Here is a 13,811-nt window from a genome sequence, read left to right as displayed (position 1 = left end):
AGCCCCCCGACCGGCCGGAGCCCCGCACAACACGCAAACGTGGGCCGACGTGTACCCCCGGAAGGCGACGCAAGAGACAGACGCCGAGGAAGCAGCGCCCAGGCTCGTCCGGTAAGAACACGGCTACTTCTCCGTAGCGGTTTCTTCCCAGAGGCGCAGATGCTCAGCGGCCACCCCTGCTCAGGCCGCCAGTCGCCGCCAGTCGCCGCCAGCCCCCGCCGCGTCCCAAACAGCCCCAGCCCCTTCCACCACCACTGCCGCCGCGCTTGTTTACTTGCTAGGCCACAATTCCGCCCCACAATGCACCGCGACCTGGCCTGACGTTGCTCCGTCATACCCAGGGGCGGTACCCACACGTCGCCATAGCTCTATAGGCTCACCCCCAATCCCGGAACTAATGCGAGCAGCAGGTGAGGCGGAGCGGAAGCTGCGCTGCTGAGCCAATCGGATGCTGAGCATTAGCCGAAACAACCAATGAGCTGTGCGAAGGCAGTTTAAAGGCTGCCGGCGGTTGGTGCGCAATAGCTTCTCTTACTAAGGTGGAACAGTTGTGGGTTGGCTGGCCCTTTGTGTGACCGCGAGCGAATCTGACCATCTTCTTTTTGGGTGCTGCTCGGAGCTGCCAGCAGCTTTTAAGGTGAGCCTTTGGCTGGGTGAGTGTTGCGGGTTGGTGAAGGTGGCTGGTCTTACTCGTTTAAAGTTGTGTTCCCCTGAGTGTGGGAGGCGAGGGCTTCTGGAGCTGTGCCCAAGAGGTGACTTAAACAAAGGAAGTGCTGAAATACATGGCTGTAGCTCTTTGACTTTGTGTTTGAGTTTCTGACTTCAAGTTATGCTAATTATGCAGCTTTTCTTGTTGACCTTCCTTGAAGGAGAAATCACTTGCCCGCCTGTGTGATGTTAGTGATAAGCTCCGGGTGGAGGCTGCCTGGTTGTAACAGTGTAGGACAGTGCTCTGGTTTGTTGTCGTAGATAGGGCTGAAAACCAGGAGTGAACTGATCTACTTGTGCAGGGTGTTCCCTTATGCTTTACTAGGTAAAAAGATGACTGGCATTGCCCTTGCCTGCTCAAGTGCTGCAAGTCGATCTGAAGACTGGATTGCTAAGCCAAGAGATAACCTTTCCTGGGAGACTAAACTTTTGAATACTGCAAAGAAGTAACAAAGGAAACCAAAGATACTTGATTTCCTGCTGCATTGAGACCTTGCTACTTTCCTGAACACATACACTAATAATGCCCTTGACTGTAAGGGTCTGTAGCTCTTCCATTATGAAATGATGTGAACTATGGATTTGTTCTCTCTCCTCTAGGCACATGGCTGCTGTGCTGTCTAACAGGGCTTGTTTATGAAGTGTGCTGTGGTGGGTGGATAAATGAGACTTACTTACTTATTTTTTTTTGGACTTTCCAGAGAGACCCTATCACCTGAAGATGACAACACTAATCTTTATTGATCAGGAGAATGGTGAAGTTGGGCCTACTAAGAATCAGCTAAGACTTCCTTCAGGATCTTGTGCGTATATGCTGCCCTAAGCCAGTGAGGGGTCAAGTGCATGAACTGTTTTAACTGCTTTGAGCAGTGATAATTTTCTGTTTTTATTTATTTATCTAACCAATTATGCTAAGCTCATCAATTAATGTAAAAATTAAAGTAACTGTGGTTTTGGTCAGAGAGGCTTATGCTGCTGAACAATGTTTTTTATGGCTAGTTTTGCAGCAAACTTTAGGGCTGATGTGGTGCTAAGTTTTGCTTTTGTTCTTTCCCCTACTTAAGCCAAGGGCTTGTCTGGAAGAACACAAATTAATACTCCATGCCCTAAAAAGACAATCAGCCCTTCTCCAGCCATATCTCACTCTGTCAGAAAGGCTCTTGGGAATGTGAATACAACTGGAGTCACAATGAAGGTGGAGAAGACAAGTCAGAAACCTCAGCCATGCATTGCAAATGAAGTGAGTAGAGTACAGTTCTGTGGAGTGTGTGGGAATGCATAGTTACTACCGTTGTGATTTAACCTTGGCAGGTAGCTAATGCACCACATAATTGCTTGCTTACTTCTTCCTCAGCAGGGTGGGGGAGAGAATTGAAAGTACAGAAGTGAGTAACCTCGTGGATTGAGATTAAAACAGTTGAAAATTCTAGATTATACAGAGGAAAAACTGAACAAATTTCTCACCACTGAGTGGTGCCTTGCCAGTCCCTCAGTGGCAGCTCTATCAAACTTACCCACCAATTTTCAATGCTTAGCATGATACATGGTAATGTTGTATCCCTTTGGGCAGCTGTCTTGCCTGTGTATCCCCTGAACTACTTCTGCCCCCCCACAGCCTACTTTCACTCTTAGTCAAGAGAAGCAGAAAAGGCCTTGATGCTGTGTAAACACTGTTCAATAGTGGCCACAACAGCTGTTATCAGCACTTATCATCATGAATCCAGAACGTGGCATTGTATGAGCTACAAAGACGGAAAAAAATAGCTCAATTCTAGTCAAAGCTAGCATGCTTATGTAGGCACAAGTAGTACAACAGCTTGGGGGTACTTAATGGCAAAGAAGTTTCTAGAGAAAATGGTCTGAATTAGTGTCTTGTTCATGTGTTATGCATCAGGAGTTTAATATTATGAGCCTAAATGTTAGAGTGCAGTGATTTGTTGCCACCATACGTAGTACTGCACTGCATAAACTCAGTTGTTGCATTTTCCCATCTGCTTACTTGTGTTGAATGTATTAGAATTAGAATGCAGGTGGACTACAGTGGGAAACTGCAGTAGCTCAAATAATCTGACTTTATTTTTAAGACTACTGAAAAGACTGCAGTATCAGAAAGCTGTGGTGCAGTGGCTGAAGAAGAATGGCCAGAAATAGAAGAGATGTTTCCTTCTGATCCTTGGGGTAAGAACTATTGGTGTCACTATTCACATAAACCAACTGGGCTTTCTTTTAGTTGTACCATAAGACTTTGGTTAAGCTATTGCAGCATACATGTTAGCATTGCATTTCTCCAGAGCCTTGTCTTAAAGATGAGGGTGACTGCTGCTTTTCAAATAATCATGTTTTTGGTTTAAATATCTGGAGCACAGCCATTGCTGTTAGAAATATTTAGTTTGAATCTGTTATGGTGGCAGAAAACTAGTTCCCATGCCTCTTAAATGGTTGCTGGTAGACAAGTGTTCAAAGGAATACTTAAGCAGTACTGAGAAACAGACTTCATGTGAGTGCATAATATATATGAATATGAAACTTGCAATGTTCTTAGCACAGCCCATTCTCTGTACTTCAAAGTGTGTTCTTAAACCATCCATTTCATGTGGAAGTGAGTGTGCAGCAAGACTGTTTTGTTGATTAAAAATGTGCAGTGCTTGAAGTTGAGTATAGTGATTGGAATGATCAAAGCTACTGCTTCACATTAGCAGTGATGTTATGCAATCTAGTCTTTTAATAAGTGTTAGCTAGGCATAAAATGCCATACACTAAGGTGTAACTGCAAATAACTACCTCTTGGGGGGACTGTTGGATTGTGGTGTTTTGGACTTGCTCCCACTTCATTAAATGTAACAGAACTTGTCTTCCCAGGCCACTGTTGCTGTGCACTGTTAAACTACAATGTGTCTTTCTCAGACTTTGAGAGTTTTGATCTTCCTGAAGAGTACAAAATAAGCAATATCAACCTGTCTGGTGTTCCCCTCATGGTATTTGAAAGGACATATGACAGGCATGTGAACATGGTTCCTTCACCTGTGAAGCTGGAGGAGTTTTCCTGGGAGTCTAGTAAGTGGAAACTCAGCCTAATTTTTAGTACATACAGTGTTCATTAGTGGTTTGAGAGTGGAAAGTGGCTGCAGTGGTGAAGTTCCACTGCTGTCCTAAATATCAGAGTAGCACACTAGTATGAAACACCTTTTGGTGTATAGTAAAGCTAATTTAAGTGTTTAACCCTGCTAGTACAGGTAGTGGTCTCAAGTGGTTCTGCTGAGCAATCTCTTGCAGTGTACTGGTGGAATCGGCTTGTGTAATCTAAATGCTTCCCTTAGTAGTTCACAAGGCTTATGCTAAGCAACAGAGAGCTAGCTTATGTTAGGGCATCAATTGTTTTTCCATGAGAAACTGACTTCCTCTGTCTAACTTTCAGACTTGCTGCAGTCATCTGCTGACTTTCTTGCTACCTTGGATGAGATCGTTGACATGCCATCTCCGATTTATGACACTTAGTGCAATATTCTGATGTTCCTCCTGAGTTCAAATTTCCTGTAGTTTTGTGTTTCAATAAAGATTTTACCTACATACTATTGGACTTGTGTGTTTTAAATAGACCTAAGATTTAGTACTGAAGTGCTTTGTGAGTCTGACAAGGAATTGAGGAGCCAGTGTCTTGAATTGTAATGAATTACACAGTAGCTGCTCTTTATTTCCAGTTTGTCTTTGGTTTGAAACTTCTAAGAATTTTATGGAATATCAAAACAAACAGGGAAAAACAATTAAAGAAATTCTAAACAGATTTCAGGCTTTGGCTGATCCATTTTAATATTTTTCTTTATTTTGAAATTGAAGTTTAGCTATAGTCTGCAGCTGCAGGAATTAAGATGTGATAACTGTAAATAACAAAATGTGTCTTTCCTTTTTGGCTTTTGTCTTTACCAGTTCCAGCGAGCTGGGAGAAAACAGTCCAAGCCCAGTTTTGCAGATAAGTGCCTGTAACCAAGACACTGAAACTGGTTACACAGTGCCATCACATGGCTGCTTGCTGTGCAGCCACACAGATAAGTCATTGGTGTGAAAAACAGCAGATAATGTGCTATGAGATAACATAAGGACATGTCACAAAATCAGTATAAATACTGGTGGTAAATTTTTGTTTGTACAGACATCTCTGGAGAGAGACACAAGTGCTGTCATGGAAGTTATTATGGTAAATATACTTTTGGTTGACTTACAGTGAATATTTTGAGTATCTAAGCCTGTTATTTGAACCTCCAGAAACAAGTTGTTTTGTGCCATATTTGTGTGTACATGCACATGCAACAAGGTATTTAAAACCTGCTTGCTTGTAGGATTTCATACCAAAATGGATGAGCATCTATAATGTTTAAGTTATGATTAAATGATTCAGATGGGCTTCTTGGTACTGATAGACTTTAGTCTTGAAGCCCAAGGATTGTTTAGTTGTGGGGACTGTGGAAAGGGTATGAGTCAGACTTGGAAATAATGCTGGTCTCTCTGCATGGGAATGAATGCTACTGTGAAGTAGAATAGCAAACTTTTGCCCCTGTACTCTGCATTGGTTAGACTGCACCTTGAGTACTGTGTCCAGTTCTGGGCCCCTCAGTTTAAGAAGTATATTGAGACACTTGAATGTGTCCAGAGAAGGGCAACAAGGCTGGGGAGAGGCCTCGAACACAAGCCCTATGAGGAGAGGCTGAGGCAGCTGAGGTTGTTTAGCCTGGAGAAGAGGAGGCTCAGGGGTGACCTCATTGCTCTCTACAACTACCTGAAGGGTGGTTGTAACCAGGAAGGGGTTGGTCTCCCAGGCAACCAGCACCAGAACAAGGGGACACAATCTCAAGCTGCACTAGGGGAAGTTTAGGCTTTAGGTGAGGAGAAAGCTCTTCACTGAGAGAATCATTAGTCATTGGAATGTGCTGCCTGGGCAGGTGGAGTCACCATCTCTCGAGGTATTCAAGAGGGGATTGGACGTGGCACTTGGTGCCATGGTCTAGTCATGAGGTCTGTGGTGACAGGTTGGACTTGATGATCCTTGAGGTTTCTTCCAACCTTGGTGATACTGTGATGAGGTAATAACTAGAATAAACAATGAGTTCACACTGGTGTATCCTTGTTTTACTTAAATTCTTAAATGTGTTCAGAGTCTGCAAAAAGCAATAGTCATAGGTTCTGTTGTCCTTGCCTTCACTTGCCTCCACTATTTTTCCTTTAAAATGATGAAAAGACTTTTCTGTAGGATCTTCCTGTCTCATCTGCCTTTCTACAAATACTGTCAACTATGGCTCCTGGCAAGCAGCACAAGCCCAAGTTAGGTCTAAATAAGAAGCAGGTAAGGTTTTCAAGATTATATCTGGAAACAGTTGAGATCAAAAAGGTGTATTTCATCTTACAGCCTATCTCTGAGCCAAAACAGGAGTGTTACTGGGAGTCTTGTGTGGGCTATAAATCTGTATTCAACAACACTATGCAAAAATCAATTTTCTTTATACTGCCACTGCAGCTAATTTCAAGATTGATTTGCTTTCTAAAATGTTGGCCATGATCCTTTTGGTTTAAAGGATTGAAAATAAATGCTAATATCCAGATGCATATTTCAGGTGCATCTATGACAAAAACCAGAGGTAAGAAGCCCCTACAGCAGATGAATGATGAAGTTAACTTCAGTTTTGGTTAGGTGTCAATTCTCAGCACCAAACTTGTGGGTGACTAGGAGTATTTGTTTGCTACAGCAGTAACTCATCTGGGACTTTTTGTTCTCATGGGGATTTCTGGTCAATGCAGATCAAAGTTTTGCTTTTACAAAGCTTTATTTTGTAAACACTTAGCAGAAAGATACATTGGTTGCAGCTGGCTTTTATTTTCCTCATTTCGTGTACTTTTCAACTCAGCTGGCTGAGGTTCAACAGAAGTGTGTGTTCCTGTGACTTGCAGAACAAAGTTGTGATGAAACTCAATCTGTGGAGTGAGCCTCCTGCCTGCAGGGACTCAAGGAAATCATCTTGTTAGTAGCCTGTCAGCCCAGGGAGTGCTGGCTTCCTGGAATGCAGGGAGTCTAGTTGCTGGGAATTTTTCACTGCTTCATGCCACTTCAGTTAAGTGTTAACACTACTTCTGGTGACTGAAAAGCCAGCTTAACTGTTTCAACATTGCTACAACATACACAGCTTTGTATCAAATGTTAATTTTCTGTTCAAGTAGTGTCAGGAATAGATGCAACTTGAATTCACAATAGTGTCTGAGCGCTACCCTGCACCAATGAAGTCCTCCTTAGAACTGCTTGTGATGGTTTCCTTGCTTGATTAGTTTGTGCTCCTTGCAAAGATCTGACATATTTGGGATTTTAAGTAGATGGCTGTGATGAAAGCTAATGCTTGCTTGGTGGCTGTTTTTCAGTTTGAATGAGCCTTAATAGGCCAGTGTAATTGCATACCATGATGGGGGGGATCTGGATTGTAACCAAGTACACAGAGCAGGTACCTTTTTGGTTGGTTATCACTCTTGTAAAGCATCTTCTATGACAGCATTCTGGCTGTGAGGATCGCTTTAAATCCTTACATGAATTTCTGTAAGGAGAACTTTGAGATTCATATAATAGTCATCAGCAGCCTGAATAAAATTACTTCAGTACACACCAGATAATTCATCCTATTTGTAATGTTCTGGCAGCGGGTGGCACCATGGTAACAGCATGTATTATGGCTTCTCACTCCTGCAACCTGACAGCTGTGGTGTGATGGTGTCTGCCTTTGGTGCATCATGCACAGTGCAGGCATCTGTAATGGGTTTCATTGCTTCATTAATGTGCAATGGAGGATAAGAGTCAGCACTAAGGAATTCAGTGTGCCTTTACCCTGTGACTACAGGGAATAGTATATCAGCCAAGGGCATTTTTATCTTTTGTTGTGTAAAAAGAACAGCATTAGAAGCCTGGAGGCAATTGGTGTCTCTAGGGTTAGCAAAGCCATGAATCTTGTAACTTCTAGTTTCACTGTACTTGTATTAGTGTTAACATGCTACTGTATAGAAATACAATAATGTCCCTCTAGCTAGTCCCACAGTGGTGCTCCAAGAGACACTGGCACTGATATGATCAATGTGTCTGTAATGAGGTTTAGCCAGAGTTTATGTACACATCTGCATTTAGTAACTGCTTGTATGGAATATGCCTGGAAGCATGTATTTTATGCATATACCTTTGCCAGTCATGCAAGAAAAGCATGCTTGATAAATTAGGGTGCATGCTGCAACTCCTGACTCTTATATCACTGTAGCCTTGGCTTTGCATGGGTGTGCAACATTCCTGTGGGATCTGCTCTGGTGTTTCCTAGAGACCAAAACTCACACTTTTCCCAATTCAGACAATTTCCATAAGCAAAAACACTGACTCCCTTTCTGGGGGAAAGGCTCCTTCTCCCAGACTCCTGTCTGTGTGGAAATCCAGGCCCATTCTCTTACAGTATTTTAAATGTGGACAGATCTGCACTGCCATGAATATGCATTGATACAGGATCCAGGGGGCAGAGGATTTGTCAGCTGGAGAGGTGTTAAACTTGCTGCATTGCTGTTCAAACACTGGATGGCTGAGACAGACCTCGAGTTAAAATGGAAAAGTCAGGGTGGGAGCTTTGAGGGATGAGGACAAAAGGTTGATGTGATTTAGGTTATTTGAGGATAACATATTTCATGGGTGAGAGAGTCCATATTGCTGTGGATTATTGCACAGGGTCGACTGTGTAATCCAGAGACCTCAGTAACTGTATCGGAGGGTCTTCAGTGAGAATGCTGGGAAGACAAGGGTGAGAATACGGCTGACAGCTCTCGACAGGAGGAAGATAAAGGGGGTTAGAGGAGCAGGTGGTAGGAAGTGGTACCCCCCATGCTGACCCCAGGGGTGTGCAGGAGTCGGGCAACGATGAGCCTTTTGGCAGGCGGGATTTGCCGGTCAGCTGAGCCGCCAGAGGGAGCGGGAGAGCTGGAAGAGGGGCCAGCGAGCGGCTGCCCCGAGGTCCTCTGGCCGTAGGGTTGTGCAGCTGAGACCCCAGCTGCAGCCCCGCCGTGCGGTGCGGCTGCCGGGCAGCTACCAGCGCCGACAGGCTGCGAGGGGCACAGCTTCTGCCTTGTGCTTTTGCTGCTACCCGTGCCTCGGCAGCCACAGCTCTCGGAAGGCTTCCCTGTGTTTCCTGTTGCTATGTTGTGCTATGGCCACAGTAATCTGGCAAGAAGAATACTTGATTCCAGAGGGCAGAGACTGACCCTTTCTTCAAATGCCAAACAAACCTCTTTTCTTATGAACTGTGACAGTGGGCTTGCTGTGCAACAGTGGAGAAATGTTTAACTGTCCCTTTTCTCTCCACTGCTGCTGCTCAAATTTCTTCTGGCATCTAAGCAAGATGCTGCTGATTTATCTTCTGCAAACACTCAACTCTGATACTGGATATTGGTGGGTTTAAGCAAAAAAACCCTGCAAATGTGCACACTCCCCATGGTGTTTTTCTCTACCTGCATTGTGAGTGTACACCTAAGAAGATGGAGAGAAGGTGAGCTGTGCCTCAGTGAGAGCGCAGGGCAGTGAGCTGAATTCCTGCGGACATGAAGTACAAGCTGTCCTGTTCTTCCTTCTCTGGTAAACTTCCAGCTATCCACAGAGGCACAAACCTGATGTGTGCCTGTCCCTGCAGCGAGGGATATCCCTGGGACTGTTGCAGGGAAATCCCAGCTGCTGAGCCCTGCAGGTCCTTACTGCTCTCCAGATCAATATACAGCTCTCCAGCTTGAGTGGTGGATAATGGGGCCAGCCTTCCTTCTGAAGCAGGTTGGGCAGGTTTGAGAAGTCCATGTGGTGAACAGGTCCCTGCTGGGGGCTGAAAAGCAGGTCAAATACTTCTGTTGGGCAGTGATAAAACATCTGCTCCACACACTGGTGAATCAGCTGGCTCGAGGGGCACAGGCTGTGGCATGTGGCACACCGCAGCAGGCAACAAACAACCTCTGTGCTGGGATATCCCCACTGGGGGACAGCAGCTTTCAGTGGTACTGTTTCCTCAATAGGAATATTTTCTTTGGCTGTTGTTCCAGTGTAGCTTCTACAAAGTCTCTATGACTCAGTTTTACAATATAAAAAAACCAAAACCACAACACAATCAAGCCTGAATTGGTTATTATTTGACTTCAGCTTTCTGTAAGCCAGGTGAACAAAGCAAGATTCAGGAATGAACAAACTAACACCATGCTCAGCTAACCTATCATCTTGTTCCTTAACCAATTACAAGGGGCTGTCAGAACTTACTAGTTCAGAGCCTTGCCTTTTGCATTTCATTCAGCATAATAGCAAAAGCCTTTCAAAAAGCTGGTTAACCAGAACTTCTGTTCTCCATACCTGCCGGTTGCAGAAACTCCAGGCACAAGAAGTAAGTTTCAATTCTCTCTGATGTCATTTGAGAGATATATATATATGCACACACACCAAGTTCTGTTCATCTAAACAGAATATCCTGCAGCAAACAGTGAGTGACAGTTTCTCTGCTCTGAACCTCTTCAGATTGAAAGCTTTGTCCACGCAGCTTTCTTCCTAAGATTGTTTAGGTACTGCCTAGCCTTTGCCTATCATCTTCCTTATAAAACGCATAACCCTTGAGAGCTGTCTTTAGCAGTGCTCTGATCCTTTGCTTGGATTAGAGCCTGTTGTGTCTCATCTCCTGGATTTTGTTAAGGAGCTTACACATTGTTTTTAGGTGTTTTTACATGGTCAAAGTGTTCCATTCTTATGAAAATGGCTTTTAATTCCAAGCTGTCTTTCATTCCTGTAAAACTTAGGAATAAAACTTAGTTTTGTAAATGCAATGTCCACTGGTTCCAGAAGTCTGCTGACCTAGCAGAGCATGTGTGAGAGAAAAAGCATAAAAATCTAAATGAAGATGGATATGTTCCTGTGGGAAATAGATCCCAACAATATAGTACTTTTCTACAATAATTGTACTACTGGAATATGTTCAAAACTTTCAAGTTGCAACCAGGTACTTGATTTTGCTTTTAACCTTCTTCTGAGATTCTCCCCAGCCCTTTCTCCCAGGTAAGAAGTTCTCAATAGTTTCCTTCAGTGTTAGTAAACCTTCCTCTGAAGTGTTTTGTTCTCCTGTGCCCATCTTCCCATATCTTATTCAGAGTTTCTTCTGCTGCTAGGAAGGATTTGGAAGTGCTTTGCATCAACTCTAATTGCCTTGAGGAGGCTTATAATCTGCTTCAGTTTTGTGCTTGTTCTCCAGGCTGGTGTGTATGACCATGTTGTGACTCTTAAGTCTTTTGCTGCAGTGGTTTGCTGCTTTACAGAAGGTTATTCTCAGAAGCAGCAGCGGGGCAAAGCCCTTTTCTAGCTTGTGCTGTCTTTTCTTATTTAGATTTTTTTTTTTCCCCCATTGGAACTAGCATCCTATTTTTCTGATTCACACAGAGAGCAAAAAATTATTTGTCCTAATGGCTTCAACTGTATGCTTGAAACAGAGCCTAGCATATTAGGAACATGATGGAACCTGTGGAACAGATACTTCTTTAACTATTTTTCTCCATATAGGAACCTTCAGAAGCTGTGAATTTGTTACCAGTCTAGGGTCCTGGTTCTTGTGTAGCTGTCCAGTCTTAAGAACTGTGTGTTATTTGCTTGTACCACAATTGGGAATGCAACACTTCTGTGTGATGGGCAATGCTGTCAAACATCTAGACTATAATTTTCAAGGCTGGCTGTGTGACTTCAGAACCCAGGTTCTATTTGTAGATGCAGTTTGTGTGCCTGGAGGCACACAGAAGGACCTGGACCTCTTATACCTGTTCTCAAAATACCTCAGAACTCTTGCCCTGATTCTGCAGAGCTGCAGTAGCACTGATGGCTTATGACTCTTCTGTTTACTCCAGATGAATTCTCCGATGAGCATCTGTATCTAGGCAAGCAGCTAGAGTCTCGTTTATGCCTAAGTCCTGCTAGGATGTTCCTTGTCCTACTTGTTCTGTGGAGGCTGATATGACAGTGTTTTCAGAGCAATTTCTTCTTATGTGGGCAGGGTAGGATGGTAACTGAGGAGGAGGTGTTGGTGTTTCTATTTCCAATAGCACAGTACTCATCCGAGCGTGTGAGAGGCCACTGTTCAAATTTCAAGGTACTCAAGGGGACTTGAAATCCTGATCCCAGCTGAGTTATTCTGGAGAACTCCTCTCATCTGCTTCTCTTGAGTAGTACTGTGCAGGAAGCTTCAATGTGCCTGGGAAGGTATGAGCTAATGGCTTAGTGGTTGGTCTGCTTCTACAAAGTCTAGGAAAACAGGTCACAAGGCAGTACTCTGCATGGAGAAAATCTTCCATCCTTTGGGTTTTGGTCAGTGCAGAAGGGTCTCTCCTCCTCTCTGTTCCAGCTCTGTGGGTGTTCTCTGGTCTCTCTGCTTTCAGGTTCATTCACTCATTGGATGTCTGGGTCTGTGTCCCATGGCTGGAAGCAGTGGAAGGGGTTGCTGTTTGCTGTCCCTTCTGCTCAGGACTGACTCATTTCCTGCCTTCATAACTCATTTGAAACCTTCCTGTTTTCTTTAACTTCTGACTACAAAGCATCCAGTGAAGCCATATATGAAGCTTGCTATAGAAATTGTACTGTGCTGCCTGATGCTACTTTACATCACTTCTTTTCTCTCCAGCTGGCTGATAGGGCAGCAGCAGATTTTTTTTCTTTTCTCCCTTTGAAATGCTGCATTCATCTCAGCAAGAGATGTTTGTCACACACACAGGGTGCACGCAGGCCAGGGCTTACCACAGGCAGCAGCTCTCAGACAGGAGCCAGGCAGCAGAGGTGATGCAGGCCAGGACTGAGGTGTGGCAGCAGATCTGTGGGTAGTTTTTGTGGGGACTGACTGTGTTGTGTCAGTTCTCAGTCATTCTTTCACAGATGTTAAAGGCAGTGAAATAATTAAGAGAATGATAAACTAGAGCAGAATAACTTTGGCAGGGTTTAAGACACTAGTACAGATAATCTCGCGGTCGTTGGGGACCCTTTGCAAAGCTGCAGGGGTTCAGAACCATGCTGGTTACATCCAAACCCTCTGTGCAACTATGAAGCAAAAGTCTTCCTTTAAGATGAGAAATATGTGCATGTACATGCACCCATACACAAATAGACTCGGGGTGGTGGGGGCAGAGAGCTTAATGCCTCTGTGAATCTCTGCAGGCATTTCCTACTGGGAATGCTTCCCAGTTTAGAGAAGCATGTCATGGAGAGGAGCTGCAGCTCTCCTGTCTTAGCATGTCCCTTCCTCTCGTGAGCCCTGTCCATGAGCAGAGCTCTGTGGCTTCTGGAGGCTGCATAGGTCATCAGCAGTAAGCAGAAGAACCACTCCTACCATCCCCTCTGCTACTCAGACATAACTCTTCACTGCTTGCGTAAGAGTTGGGAGTACCTCATCCTAATTTATATGCCCATCACAGTGCAAAATAAACTGTCTAATCAAATCCCACCTGGCTTCTGATAAGACCATAGCCTTTGTAAATGTGCAAAGTGGTCTGTGAAAGGTGCATGATTTATGAAGTGTTTCCTAGCTTTATCTGTCAGCCCTTTTGAATCAGTTGTATTGGATAGTAAAGCAATGAGACAGAAATCAGTGGGAGAGCTCATAAAATTTCAGAGTCAATTCAGCTTAAAGAAACCTGACAACTAGGTGCACAAAGGGAGAAAATAATATCCATTTATATCAGGCTCTATATCATGGAAAAAGACCCACAGAACTCGTTTCTCATGGGAAGCCAAGTGAAAGCTTGGTTTTAACAGTATTGAGGGAGAAGTTCCAGTTTCTTCAAAAGTAATGTGGATTTTGCCACGGTTTTCAATGGGACCAAGCCCCAGCTCCTCTTGGAATTCATAACTCATAGTATTATCTCACTGTTTGTCACAAAGAAATGATATAAGCAGGGATGGCAGATTTATGAAATCATGGAAGAAGTGATTATATGTCTACTGTGCTTTTTGAAGGCTATATTTATGTGAAAGACATTTTATATGCAGGGCCTGATTTATCTCTGATGCCTCCATGTTTTATACTGTCGTAAAAATTTTAACTAGCTTGGGA

The 13,811-nt window shown here is 43.9% G+C and overlaps 1 protein-coding gene across 3 annotated transcripts; it reads left to right on the top strand.

Moving 5' to 3' along the window:
* Positions 1 to 19: 19 nt before the first annotated feature.
* PTTG1 (PTTG1 regulator of sister chromatid separation, securin) lies at positions 20 to 4,277 on the top strand. 3 transcript variants are annotated; one of them, XM_068159877.1, is made up of 6 exons: positions 20 to 111; positions 1,410 to 1,511; positions 1,773 to 1,948; positions 2,793 to 2,886; positions 3,568 to 3,762; positions 4,124 to 4,277. In XM_068159877.1, exons 2-6 carry the CDS (start codon positions 1,430 to 1,432, stop codon positions 4,201 to 4,203), a joined length of 627 nt encoding a protein of 208 aa, XP_068015978.1. In that variant the 5' UTR covers positions 20 to 111; positions 1,410 to 1,429; the 3' UTR covers positions 4,204 to 4,277. The 3 variants fall into 3 exon arrangements, with proteins under 3 accessions (XP_068015978.1, XP_068015968.1, XP_068015988.1); XM_068159867.1 differs by lacking the exon at positions 20 to 111 and adding an exon at positions 418 to 637; XM_068159887.1 differs by lacking the exon at positions 20 to 111 and adding an exon at positions 423 to 637 and having other exon boundaries at positions 3,613 to 3,762.
* The last annotated feature ends 9,534 nt before the right edge of the window (positions 4,278 to 13,811 follow it).

The sequence above is a fragment of the Melanerpes formicivorus genome, unplaced genomic scaffold (assembly GCF_026170545.1).
Source record: "Melanerpes formicivorus ecotype bairdi unplaced genomic scaffold, bMelFor1.0.p_v2 SCAF_2, whole genome shotgun sequence".
In the NCBI taxonomy this organism is placed as follows: Eukaryota; Metazoa; Chordata; class Aves; order Piciformes; family Picidae; genus Melanerpes; species Melanerpes formicivorus.
This window is presented reverse-complemented; position numbering and strand designations above follow the sequence as displayed.

Excerpts from the sequence above, each read along its gene's own strand:
- PTTG1 (XM_068159877.1), top strand. The coding sequence starts at position 1,430 with ATGACAACACTAATCTTTATTGATCAGGAGAATGGTGAAGTTGGGCCT. Across the intron at positions 1,949-2,792 it reads AGCCATGCATTGCAAATGAA|ACTACTGAAAAGACTGCAGT; the intron begins GTGAGTAGAGTA and ends TTTATTTTTAAG. Across the intron at positions 2,887-3,567 it reads GTTTCCTTCTGATCCTTGGG|GCCACTGTTGCTGTGCACTG; the intron begins GTAAGAACTATT and ends TTGTCTTCCCAG.